Here is a 12,708-nt window from a genome sequence, read left to right as displayed (position 1 = left end):
CACATGCATGCCAGGTGCTATTTATGTTCATGGATATGTAAATCTATGTGCATGTACCATTTAATTGGAAGCTGCGTTATGTACACCGGATAAAAGTATATGACACTACCGTTTATCCTGTGTACATAAAGATCACATTCGCCCCCAACTGTAAAATGGGTGCTTCAAGGTATACTATACCATTGGCTGCATTCAGACAACCTTTAACAGATTTAGAAAAGATGTAATTTGTGTACAATGGATGTGCTCTTGGTGAATATTTCAGCATTGTGTATGCAAATTTGTAGTAGTGTTTCCATCCTATGGAAGGGATCTGATGCTGTGATGCACTGTGAGAGAGAGAGAGAGAGAGAGAGAGAGAGAGAGGCAGTGATAAGGTTGCATTAGGAAGCTGCTTGTTACAGGTAGGTAGAGATTGGAATAGGTTGCTTCTATTTTTGCTTCTCTTACCTTTCTTAGCTTAATTTGCTTCTATTTTGTGATTTTAAGTTGCTTGTGTTTAGTTTCTCCGCGTACCTCTCTCTCTAGTTGGCCACCAAAATGTAGACTCTCAACCTCACGCCACCCTCTCATGATCCCCTCTCTCCCCACCATGCACCACCTAGCCCATCACCTCACCAGACGAGTCCCCCATATCTCTAGAATCCCCATTAACCTCCCCTCCATCAATGCCACCCTCCAAGCCCTAGCCCTAAGGCCCAATCCCCTCCAAGCCGTCTTTCTCTTCAAAACCAAACTCTCCACACCAGACGCCGTCTCCTGTTCACTTGCCCTCAAGGCCTGTGCACGCGCCCTAGCTGGGCGGGAGGGCCACCAGCTCCATGCCCAAGTAGTTCTTCTCGGCCACCTGGCTGACCCCCTCCTCCTCACTACCCTAATGGACTTCTATGCAAAAACCAATGATTTGGCGTATGCGTGCAAAGTGTTCTATGAAATGCCTCGAACAGATACTGTTGCTTATAACGTGCTCATTTCGGGCCATGTGCTTGGTGGCGAGGCCATGCGTGCGCTGAGCCTGTTTAGGACCATGCGTTGTGCAGGGCTAAGCCCTGATGAGGGCACCGTCATTGGGGTGGTGTCTGCTTGTGCGCAGCTTGGGTCCAATCGCCTTGGCTGTATGGCCCATGCTTTTGTATTGGTGGCTAAGATGCATGACCATGTGGTGGTGTGTAATGCTCTCATGGACATGTATGCGAAGTGTGGGTGTGTTGAGTTGATGCGCCAAGTGTTTCACGGAATGACTCATAGGTGTTTGGTGTCTTGGAATACTGTGATTATGGGAATGGCCATGCATGGCCATGGAAGAGAGGTGCTGGGCTTGTTTGACTCTATGTTGTGTGAGGGAGTAAGGCCTGATTCAGTGACAATGGTGGCTGTCCTTTGTGGGTGTAATCACTCAAGGTTGATAGATGAGGGGCTTCGGCTTTTCGACACAATGGAAAGAGAACATGGGGTGAGGCCTAATGTGAAGCACTATGGGTGCGTTGTTGACCTCCTAGGTCGAGCAGGAAGGCTCGATGAGGCCTATAACCTTGTTTTGTCGATGCCCATTGAGCCGGATGCTATGATATGGGAGACTTTATTGGCAGCCTGTAATGTTCATGGCCACGTGGGGTTGGCTGAGAGGGCCATGGTTAAGCTTGGTGAGATTGGTTCCACCCACAGTGGGGACTTTGTGCTTATGTCCAATGTTTATGCTATGCATTCTCAATGGGCTGATGTTGTTCGTGTGAGGGAGGTTATGAAAACCTGCAACTCTAGAAAGGTGCCTGGCTTTAGTTTTATAGAGGCCAAGGGATCCATCCATAGGTTTGTGATGGGAGACAGGGGTCACCCACGGTGGAGAGAGATCTATTCTAAGGTGGATGAGATGAATAGGAAGCTTCGGCTTAATGGGTATGTTGCACAAACTAGTTTTGTGCTTCATGATATCGATGAGGAGGACAAGGAGAACGCTTTGGGGTATCATAGTGAGAAGCTGGCAATTGCCTACGGGCTTATCAGCATTGAGGTGGGCTCCCCAATTCATGTGATAAAGAACCTTAGGATATGTGGGGATTGCCATGGGGTGGCCAAGCTTGTGTCTAAGATTTATGGGAGGGAGATAGTTGTGAGGGACAGGGCAAGGTTTCATAGATTTGTGCAGGGGTCTTGCTCTTGTGGGGACTATTGGTAAGGCTTGTGGTTTTTTGTATTATGCATGTTTTCAAGTGCCCAATTTGGACACCAATGGAAAGAAAAAGAAGAAGAAAAGCCCAACTTGGACTTATGTATAGCATATGGGTGGGTTTCGGGCCATCCTCCCTGAATCATTTCAAAAGCGGTTCTTATGTACAGCATATGGGTTTCAGGCCATCCTCCCTGAATCATTTCAAAAACGGTTCTTATGTACAACATATGGGTTTCAGGCCATCCTCCCTTAATCGTTTCAAAAGCGGCTTTTGTTGAAGGGAAGGGGCCTTTACCAAGCGCACCAGCTGCCCATTTAGTTGAAGAAGGAAAATGGAGAAATGTAACAGACTTATGTATAGCATATGGGTTACGGGCCATCCTCCTTGAATCATTTCAAAAGCAGTCTTTGTTGAAGGGAGGGCCCATTTAGTTGAAGAAGGAAAAGGGAGAAATGTAACAGACTTATGTATAGCATATGGGTTTCGGGCCATCCTCCCTGAATCATTTCAAAAGCAGTTTTTGTTGAAGGGAGTGCCTTCACCAAGCGCACGAGTTGCCCAGAAGGAAAATGGAGAAATGTAACAATTATGGTTGAAGTGTCCTAAGCGAATGATTGCAGATGTGTTTCCTTTAAAGGACTCGGTGAGGATATTCCGACATGGAAGTGGATCCAACCAAGCTAGGAAGCTTTAACAGTGTCGCTCTTTCCTTGTTAATGCCAGTGTGTGGCGACCCTCTTTTGCACAGTTGGTTCATTTTTTTTCATGTGAAGAGACATTTCTTGTCATTTTATTTGTTCTTGTGGAAAAGCATACATTATTGAGAGGACTGAAACTCTTCAGTGATGTTAGGGCTTCGGAGGGTCACAAGATATCCAAATTTTCAGGCATGTGACCCTGTACAAAAAGATGTAACACAATCATTTGTGTGTGAATTTTATATTTTTTGTGAGAAGCTTCTTTCTAAGTACTTGGTTATCCAATTGCCCATACGATAAGTTTTCTGAAGAAAGAGAGTTGGTGGTTGGTGTTATTAGTTGGTGGCAGGTTCACATTGATTATTGATTGTAGATGTTCTTTGGGGTTTCACAGTATTCTATGAGTCCGTTTGGACATGTGAATAAGTTTAATGAAGAAATAGTGTTATTAATTCAAAACATTAGCGGCATTTTGGAGGAGTTTTTTGACAAGCAGGGTTCCTAAAGTCTGTCACCTATGAATATAGGAGCGGACCAAGGTGGCTGTTTTCACTCTTCAATGGGTGGAGGCGAAAAAGCAGTTCTACTACTGGAACTTGGTCGGGATTTATGTCAGTTAATGAGATCATCCACACCGAAAGTATTTTGGTCAGAAATGGATTCCATAGAAGTTGCTAATTTCTTATTCACACACTGTGTCCATGCTGGCATGAAGGTCTGGTTACTAACTTGAATGACATTGGAATATGAATGGAAAGATGGATACAGAGTTAGGGATCACAGGCATGAATGGCATTGGAATATGAATGGAAAGACGGATACAGAGTTAGGGATCACAGGCATGAATGACATTGGAATATGAATGGAAAGACGGATACAGAGTTAGGGATCACAGGCATGTATGAATGGTCCGTTGGGAATAGCTCTAGCTTATTTATATGGAAAATTTTTTCATGCGGGCGGTACCGCGTTTCTACATATGTGGTTCAGAAAGTGTAAAGCATCAATCTTAAAGATGGATGCAAGTAGGTGTTTCATCTAAAAATAATGGAAACTAACGGTCCAAATGTTTTTTTATTAGAATTATTATTTTTAGTTTTAAAATTTTATTTATTTTTTCATATTCATGATCTCCATATTAGAGATTATATGTCTTCAAAAATTAAGTCTTAAAATCCATCTCAAAAATAGATTTTATTAACAGGCTCGTATTTCTATATATGCAGGCTTGGCTCATACAAATCGGGTTATATATATATATTGCATGGAGTTTTGGGCGTTCCATCACCTTATTAACGGGCGCATCTAAAAAAATAAAAGCAACAATATGATTAACATCTTTTAGTATTTACCAGGTGCACCTCTTATAAGAGGTGTGCTTGCTGACTATAAAATGATTTATAAAATAAAAATATAAAATATATTTTGATCATCATCATCATCCAAACTTTATTCTAATTATTTAAAGTCGGATACATGAATCATATTCCTATATTATTCTCTATCAAAAGCCATACCTTCACTAAAACCAAATATAACATAGGTTCAAGATTCACAATAAGATGTGGCAAAGTTTTATGTTGGTTGTCTACCTAATACAACCCAACTCCTATACCCAAAAAAATTTGAAATATTCTAAGCCATCAAATCTACTCCACATTGAGAACAAACTTTTGATATAACCCTTGAAGTTATCCCAACTGTTCATTCAAATCGAATGGCCGGCTGGGAATAGTGAATAGCTGGGAATAGTGGTCATGAGTAAATGTGGGTAGTGCCATCTGTAAAGTTTTCTCACAAATAGGTTTCTAGGGTTTTGTTCAAAAGAGGCTGCTTCTAGAGTTGGTTTATTCCAAGTGCCCATTATTGTAGTTTTGGAGGATATCTTAGTCAAGGTCACATGAATAAACTACATGTAATCTACATTCTAAAAAAAAAAAAATTTCTTCTACGTAAACAAAGATCTGATTATCCTAGATTCTCTACTTCGTGATCAGCACTTAGATAAAACGTGCAAACCCCCCCCCCCCCCCCCCCCATTGGTGGCTCCATCCCTCCGTTGTCTACTAGACTCATGAAGTGGCCTTCTCTTACACAAGCTACCCCCCATAAACTTCCCATAAAAACCTGGCCTCACCATACCAAGAACCCACAACACCATTAGTCTATTTGCTACCCCCCAGAAACTTCCCATAAAAACCTAGCCTCACCATACCAAGAACCCACAACACCATTAGTCCATTTGTTTCTATGTCTACTAAGGCCATGGATAAATACACAGGACTGCTTCCATTCATATGCAATTCCATTCTTCACCTGCGTCGCCGCCTGGGCTTCAAGAGGCTTAAATTCAACACACAGCTCAGATAACCAGCACCAAGGTGGGTCGTACAGGCGATTTCGGGTGGCTGTGCTCGCAGTTTTCTTTTCTTCAAGGACTAGAACACAGCAAGGGTTGGCCATGGAAGCTGGACGTCACAGTCCAAGTATAATGAGGAAATTCAAATTCTATATGTATATGAATGCTTGTATACTGGGAACCTTATGCTTGATCTTTTATCTATATTTTAAGAAATAATAGTGCATGATTTTGTGAGTTTTCTGCATGATATGGACATGGTGATTTGCAGTTATGCACAGTTTATAAACTATGTTTGGGTTAATAAAATTGTGGAGGAAAACAAAGACATCGGTGATATTGAAATTTTGGCATAAATAAGACATGGTGATCATTTTCCATGTATATAACACAAGGGAAATTATCAAAGCTCTGAGATAACTGTTTTTGATGAATTTGTTTCATCTTTCACCCAATAAGTTTTGGTATAGTGTATAATTGTATATTATTAAACCACTTATTTTTTATATAGGGTGTGGTTTGCATAAGGTTGCAACTTTAAACAATCCAATTGAGACGCACCTCTAAATTTTATCATAAATGTAATTTTGGTATCAAAGTTAGGATAGCTTAAGAATATGTTTTCATCTCTAATTATAAAATTTTGAACTCTAAAAATGATTCAAATCAAGTAGATCTATCTACACATTAAAATCTTGAAAGTAGATGGTCCGAATAATGTGTTGCAAGATACCCTATTTTGCAGACTCGAAATCTTTTTTTCTTTTCATATTCATACATCTCAATGTTGAAATGATCAATTAGAGAGTTTTCCAATATCTAAACAATCTTTTATGATGGATTTTTTATGTGCAACTTTAGTTCTACATTTTAAGGTTGCAACCTTATTTAAATTTTTTCTTTTGATATAAGGAGGTTACAATCACCTTTAGCTATTAAATGTAAAATAACGTACATTAAGGTCCAAAAGAATTTCTTTCGAGCTTTGCGACATATTCCATACAATCAAAATTCACATTTAATGGCTAGGGATGATTATGCCTTCTTGTGAAATAAATAAATAATCCGGCAAATATATAATATCGTAAGTTTTACATAATAACTTTGATAAGATCCATGTAAAATCAATTCATTGCAATAATTATCATGGTGTTAAAATTTTCTCCTTATGTTAAAAATTAGGCGATATTAAAGGCAGTTAGCAATTTGAATATGAAAAAACATGTGAATTAATTAATGGGTACAGTTTGTATAGAGCCGAGGCTCTAAACAATCAGAGTAAAGCACACTTTCAAATAGTATCAAGAAATATGGTTTCGATACTGAAAATCTTTGTGATAGCTTTAAAATATATTTTTTATATTTAATTATAAAATTTAAAGTTTCAAAAAATAGTATAGATCGAACAGATCTATAAAAACTTAAAAATCTTGAAATTGACGGTCCAAAAAATATGTTACAAAATGTACTATTTTTAAAACTTAAAATCTTTTTTTTCTAATTTCGCATCTTAATGTCAAAATGATCGATTTGAAGATATTTGAGCACCGAAACGACCTCTAGTGAAATTTTTGATGTCGGCTCTAATTTGATTGTTTAGATGCTCTGCATGTATATTTATACTGATACGGAACTAAATGCATCAAGTTGATACTGTCATACGGTCAATGGTATTTTGGTCATTTGAGCTGGCGATTTATCGACGATTAATGCATCAAATTTCAACCCTTGAGAAGGTTTGGAAAACTCGCTCTGGTTTCTCACTCATCGCACTCTCGCATGGCTTCGTTGAATACCCATCTCAAAAATCCCATTTATACTCCAAAAATCAACCTGAACTCCCCTCTCTTTATTAAAAAATCGTTATTTAACCATACCCAATTGTGTTTTTCTGGTAAGTCCATGCAGAAGCAGGCGTTCAGATTCATTTGTTGTGCTGCTACTGAAGCTAGGGACAATGGCTCTCCTATCATGAGCCCCAAAGCCTGTAAGGTTTTATTCATTTATTTTTGTTGGGTTTTCATATTATTGATGTTTTATGAGTGTCTGTGAAAAAAATTGAGTCTTTGGTACTAAGTGCTCATTTTTATGGAAGTTTCCATTTGGGTTGTACTAAAAATCATCTTCTATATTGTAATGTTTTCTCTTAATTTTGGTTTGAAATTTCACAAGACTAGCTCCCGATGGCTTAGCAGTTTTAGATGGTTGTAATTGCATATGTGATTGTGGGATTCCGATTGATTTTGAGTTGGATTTGTGGCCTGTTTCTCTGTTTTCTTTTCCCTTTTCAATGGCTCTGTTGAAGTTGTGGAAATTGTTAATATGTGTATTTTAATGTCACTGTTACATATCACTGCATTTATTTCTTTTAATAACTTTTGTGGCCATATCAGGGATCCAACATACTGGTTCTCAATTAGTTTGGGCATAAATTCAGGTCTCAGTAGACATACTAGTTTTAGAGTGCGAATTTTTTGAAGTTTTTACAGTTCATGGGATACATTTGTATGCAACATCACTGCTGGTCTACTGCTACTAGGCTCGCTGCTAATTCTATATGGCTGTTTAATGACTTATATTTGGGAAATAGTGAGCAATTAGTGGCTCCCATGGATTATATTCAATCAGGATTATGAGTTCGGAAGGGATAAGGAAATTCATGTGCTGTTTCTTCTTTCTTTTCATTAGATTGGACCTTCCCTATTTCCCTATCATATCACACTAATCAAACAGAAAGTTTGAGGAAGTAAAATCATTATCCTATTTTGGAGTATTTTCAGCACGATTAAATTTGAAATGATGCAGCTCGAATTGGAGAGGTTAGGAGGGTGACAAAGGAAACAAATGTGCATGTGAAAATAAATTTGGATGGATCAGGGGTTGCAGATAACAATACTGGTATCCCGTTCCTTAATCATATGCTGGATGTAAGTATTTTGCTACTCATTCTAATTCAAAATTTTAGTTTAGCCCTTGGAATATGGCTTCATTTACTCTCTCCCCATCACCATTCATCATATCAATGGGCAGTGGTGTCCCAGTGAATTATGGTTTCTCAACAGTCCATTGGATTATTATATAGCACAAATTATCGAACTTCTTATTAACTTCAGTAATGGCTATTGGCCACATTGCATGTGCAGCAACTAGCATCACATGGACTATTTGATGTGTGCGTCAAGGCTCAGGGAGACATCCACATTGATGATCATCATACAAATGAAGATGTGGCTCTTGCCATTGGAACAGTACATCTTTATCTGTATACCCATTAATTTATTTATAGTTTCTATAGTTTCTTTATGTCAGTATTTTATGCAACCATGTAGTGTTTGTTTAGCGAGAACATAGAGGTGTCAGAAAGGGTTAATTTTTATTTATCTGAGTCGTGCAGACACTGCTTCAAGCCCTTGGAGATCGACAAGGAATAAATCGTTTTGGAGACTTCTCAGCTCCCCTTGATGAAGCTCTTGTTCATGTAGCATTGGTGAGATGTGAAATATGGATTACAATTTAAATTTGGATTCTCCTTCAACTTTTATGCCAAGATCATGTCGGCAACATGCTTTTTTTATGTTTTCTTTTCCTCAGGTGTCATCCAAAAGTGATATTAGTCTACAATAATTTGAACTATTCCAATCTCTATAGGATGCCACATTGCCCCTTATCTTTAGCGATCACATTTTCTATTTATATAATGCATATAATAATATTCCATAGACAAAGGGAAGCAAATCAAATAGCGCGAAAATTGTTAATTTGTTCTCTGTGGATTTTTGTCCCTTAGGCTTCAGCTTAGTGGTAGGCGTCCCAGTTTCGGTGAGCGACGTCGAAGGTTCGAATCCTTGACGTTTATCCTAAAAAACCAAATACGCTGATCCATTCTTGTTTTGCAATCTGTTTAGTAATAGAGGGCTTTCCGAGTCCTTGACTTCTATGTCAACTTATATGAATGGCTAAATAAAAAGTACAAAGTATGTTATATGGCTCATCATATGTAAGTGGCATGATGACCTTGATAAGTCAGTGTGAGATTGCAGACCTAATGAGGAACACAAAGCATTGTTTTGCTATAGTACCATAGGCTTGCCTTGACATCAACATCTAGAACAACATACACTAAGTATAGTGAGATCCATTACAAGAACCTTCTTTTGCGTAAAATAACTGGAAATGCCGTTGGTGTCTTTCATTGAATATATTATTTATTAATATTTCTTCACTATCTTTTTGGGCCATGTTATTGTTACCATTCAGTGGCATCACTCCATGTTCTTGTTCAGCGGCTTATTCCTATGCTTTTACTCTAGTAGTTTGCTTTGGCGCAATGGGCGTCTGTAATGAAAAAGTTATGGGTGTTTTTAATTTACCATGTTTGTCATTTCTTTTCATGATTTGGTTCCTTTCTGTTCTCATTAATTTTCTTTTCATGAGATAGGATTTGTCAGGGAGACCTCACTTGAGTTATGATTTATCCATCCCTACAGAAAGAGTTGGGACATATGACACTCAGGTATTGCATTTGAATTGTTTTGTGTTCTGTATATACAAGTTCTAATTTTCATTTGAATTGAGGGCTGCTATGTGGAAGCAATATTTGTCCAGCACTGATATCAGAAAGAGTATCAAATTGTAGCTATCAAACATGGCCTTCTATTCTTTGTTTACTTTTTGAATTTGTTGAACAGAGAATCATTCTAAGAAGTAATTCAACTATCTATGGTGACCTTTCATTTCTTGTGAATATCAATAGTCTTAATTCAATTTTTGGACAGCCCTGATTTGTGAACATGGGAGCTTGTAATTAGAGATATTTTTTTGAAATGCTGGTTAGTGGAGTTGCAGTGTTTCTATATCATATGTTGGAGCATTAGTGGGCTAGTAGATAAAAATATTCTTAGAAATTGAACATGGATTTTTATCTATAAAATAGAAAGAGAAACTGAAGATGGATTTCTCTAGCTGGCTAGTTTGAAAGATCAGTCGCCAGTCAAAAAAGTTGTGTATTGCAACAAATCTTTTCTGGAAGAAACAAACTTCCAATCTTTAGCCTTACTAGGTAAAGTCAATGGGGCTTCGAAAATTGGCATGATTTAGTGGATGTAAGTTGATGCTGTTGTGTTAATTCTCTGGTATGAAGAAATCAAGTTCTCTAGTGCTTCATTTTTGTCTGTTGCAAATAGGATTGCTTTAGGAGGTTCCAATCTTATGTAATGGCATTCTGCTCTTTAATTATAGACCTTCCAACTAATGCCAACAAGTTGTAACATTAAACTTCAAAAAATCCAAATGATGAATGAATGCCAACATGTTCTAATCGTAGATTTTGAAGATCCACACAATTTCTCTCGTTGTTACTGTGTAATGCAACTTATGATTGAGCAGCATTACATTCATGTCTTTGACAGATATGGTTAAAGCTACATGCAGAAAGTCGGAGACTTTCAGGGGTTTTCCGCTACGAATGTGTTTATATGTGCCTACGTGGTGCCATTTTTTAAGTAGTTGTCTTTACTATTTTGTAAACTTGACTTAACATGATATTTTAATTGTTAAATACCTGAAAATGACTTCAAGAAATAAAAATTTTAATGAGATAATCGGGTCAAGGTTTTGAAGTATGATGTTTAACTTCTTAACATATTTTGGCCTGTATAGCTGGTGGAGCACTTCTTTCAGTCAATGGCCAATACATCTGGGATGACTCTTCACATACGGCAGGTCGAGTCTGTGCTTTCGATTCCTGTACAATTTTTCGAATTCATTGCATCAAAAAAGAAGCGATTGTTGACTATTAACAAAATAAGTGATGCTCAAGGTACCACCAAGCCAATATCATTCAATTGCATCATTGGTTTAAAGCTAAGTTACACCTTTGTTTCCTCTACAATTTTTCAAATTCATTGCATTGGGAAAGAAGCTTTTGTGGAATATCTACAAAATTGAGTGATGCTTAAGATACCACTTAGCAAAGTACCACTCCTCTTCATTAGTTTAAAGCTAACTTTCAGTAACTGCGTGCCCTAGGTTTGCCCCTTTTTATTTAAGACACATAACGAAGTGAAAGTGGAAGTATAACAAGAGGTGTATATCTACGTCTTTCTCTATTTATGTAGGGAGTGCAGTATTTTATCTCTACTTCATGATTTAAACAGCTTGCTGGGAAAAACTCGCACCATATAATTGAGGCAACTTTTAAGGCCTTTGCACGAGCCCTCCGGCAGGCCACAGATTATGATGTTCGTCGGCAAGGAAGCATTCCTAGGTAAGTTTACCTCAAATCTCCTCCTAATTTTAATCTGATGTCTACTTTGTCTTCTCTCTCTAGTTCCTTTCCTTATTTGAAATTATAGAGTTAATCATGATCGTGTGAACTAGTACACGATTTTGTTTTGTTTTTTTTTCTTTATTTTGATTGAAGCTCATTTTCTTCTCTTATAAATGCAGTTCCAAAGGAGTATTAACTCGCTCCTGATATCTCTATCCGGCGATCGATAGTGCATGCAATGGTGGACATGAGATTTGGTCTCCTTTCCCCATTTCAGTAAGATATGCAACTTATAATGAAAACTGTGCCAAGTTGGTGTCGGAGAAGTTTTCAATTTCAAAATTGATTCATCGCTGTGTACATTAATGAGATGACAAAAGTTGCTTGATGATTACTTTTCTTGTTCCATGACTGAGGCAAATCTATGTTCTTTGAAGCGTCACACTTTTCCGTAATTGATATGATAAATTTTTTGTTCATGTTGTAGAACGCGTTTACAAGGCTTACCTTCTCCTTGTTAGATTTATCATTCTTTTGTTTATAAAGTTAAACTGCGGCAGCAAAGAAGAACTACGTGCGCCTTTGTCCCCATTGTAGAGAGCCAAAACAAGGAATTCCAAAGAGGGGGAAAGAAAATCTTTAAGCAAAAAGAAAAAAATGCAGAGTAAAGAATGCGTGCCAAAATGGTATGAAAATTTTCCTTTTAACCATTTAGGGGGACGATTTTTGCCTAACTCTTAACATACATTTTTTAAATAAAATATTGTGTGCAATCAGAATTATCAAAGAATAGGAAATGATTGGGCTGGCCAATGCAAGAGAATCGGCAAAACTGATGATCAAACCGGTCAACCACTGGTATTGACAAGTTCTCAAGAAATTATGGCTTAGTGCTCATGCTGGACTACGCATGGGTCCATCACCGATTTTGCCAATTGGACCGCCGGATCAGTCCTGTTTGAATGACTATGCAAGATACAGTTCCCTGTGTTTGAAATGTTTATGATGGCCTAAAAAACTATTTTAGCCCCTAATTATAAAATGTAAAAGCTCCAATAATTGTGTAGGCCAATCAAGTCCACAAACACTAATGTTGAAATATCCAAATAACATGTTACAAAAGACACTATTTTTAGGACTTCCAATCATTTTTTCATATTTATACATATCAAGGTCGATATCAAGGTATCGATTTGATGGTTCTCAACCTCA

At 37.8% G+C, this 12,708-nt stretch overlaps 2 protein-coding genes across 4 annotated transcripts; both read left to right on the top strand.

The window, feature by feature from the left end:
* The first annotated feature begins 19 nt into the window (after positions 1-19).
* LOC105421822 (Tetratricopeptide repeat (TPR)-like superfamily protein) lies at positions 20-3,126 on the top strand. Its single transcript, XM_011630760.3, has one exon. The coding sequence runs from the start codon at positions 572-574 to the stop codon at positions 2,174-2,176; it is 1,605 nt and encodes a 534-aa protein (XP_011629062.3). The 5' UTR covers positions 20-571; the 3' UTR covers positions 2,177-3,126.
* A 3,678-nt stretch (positions 3,127-6,804) lies between these two features.
* LOC18421417 (imidazoleglycerol-phosphate dehydratase, chloroplastic) lies at positions 6,805-11,982 on the top strand. 3 transcript variants are annotated; one of them, XR_002282009.2, is made up of 8 exons: positions 6,805-7,215; positions 8,034-8,155; positions 8,372-8,476; positions 8,623-8,715; positions 9,667-9,741; positions 10,887-10,949; positions 11,345-11,493; positions 11,676-11,982. XR_002282009.2 is itself a non-coding variant. In XM_006826215.4 (8 exons), the coding sequence occupies exons 1-8, from the start codon at positions 7,200-7,202 to the stop codon at positions 11,701-11,703; spliced, it is 612 nt and encodes a 203-aa protein (XP_006826278.3). In that variant the 5' UTR covers positions 7,133-7,199; the 3' UTR covers positions 11,704-11,982. The 3 variants fall into 3 exon arrangements, 1 of the variants encoding a protein (XP_006826278.3); XR_016052005.1 differs by having other exon boundaries at positions 10,887-11,046; XM_006826215.4 differs by having other exon boundaries at positions 7,133-7,215; positions 11,384-11,493.
* Positions 11,983-12,708: the final 726 nt, after the last annotated feature.

The sequence above is a fragment of the Amborella trichopoda genome, chromosome 3, assembly GCF_054954075.1.
Source record: "Amborella trichopoda isolate Santa Cruz 75 chromosome 3, AtrichopodaSantaCruz75HAP2 v2.0, whole genome shotgun sequence".
In the NCBI taxonomy this organism is placed as follows: Eukaryota; Viridiplantae; Streptophyta; class Magnoliopsida; order Amborellales; family Amborellaceae; genus Amborella; species Amborella trichopoda.
This window is presented reverse-complemented; position numbering and strand designations above follow the sequence as displayed.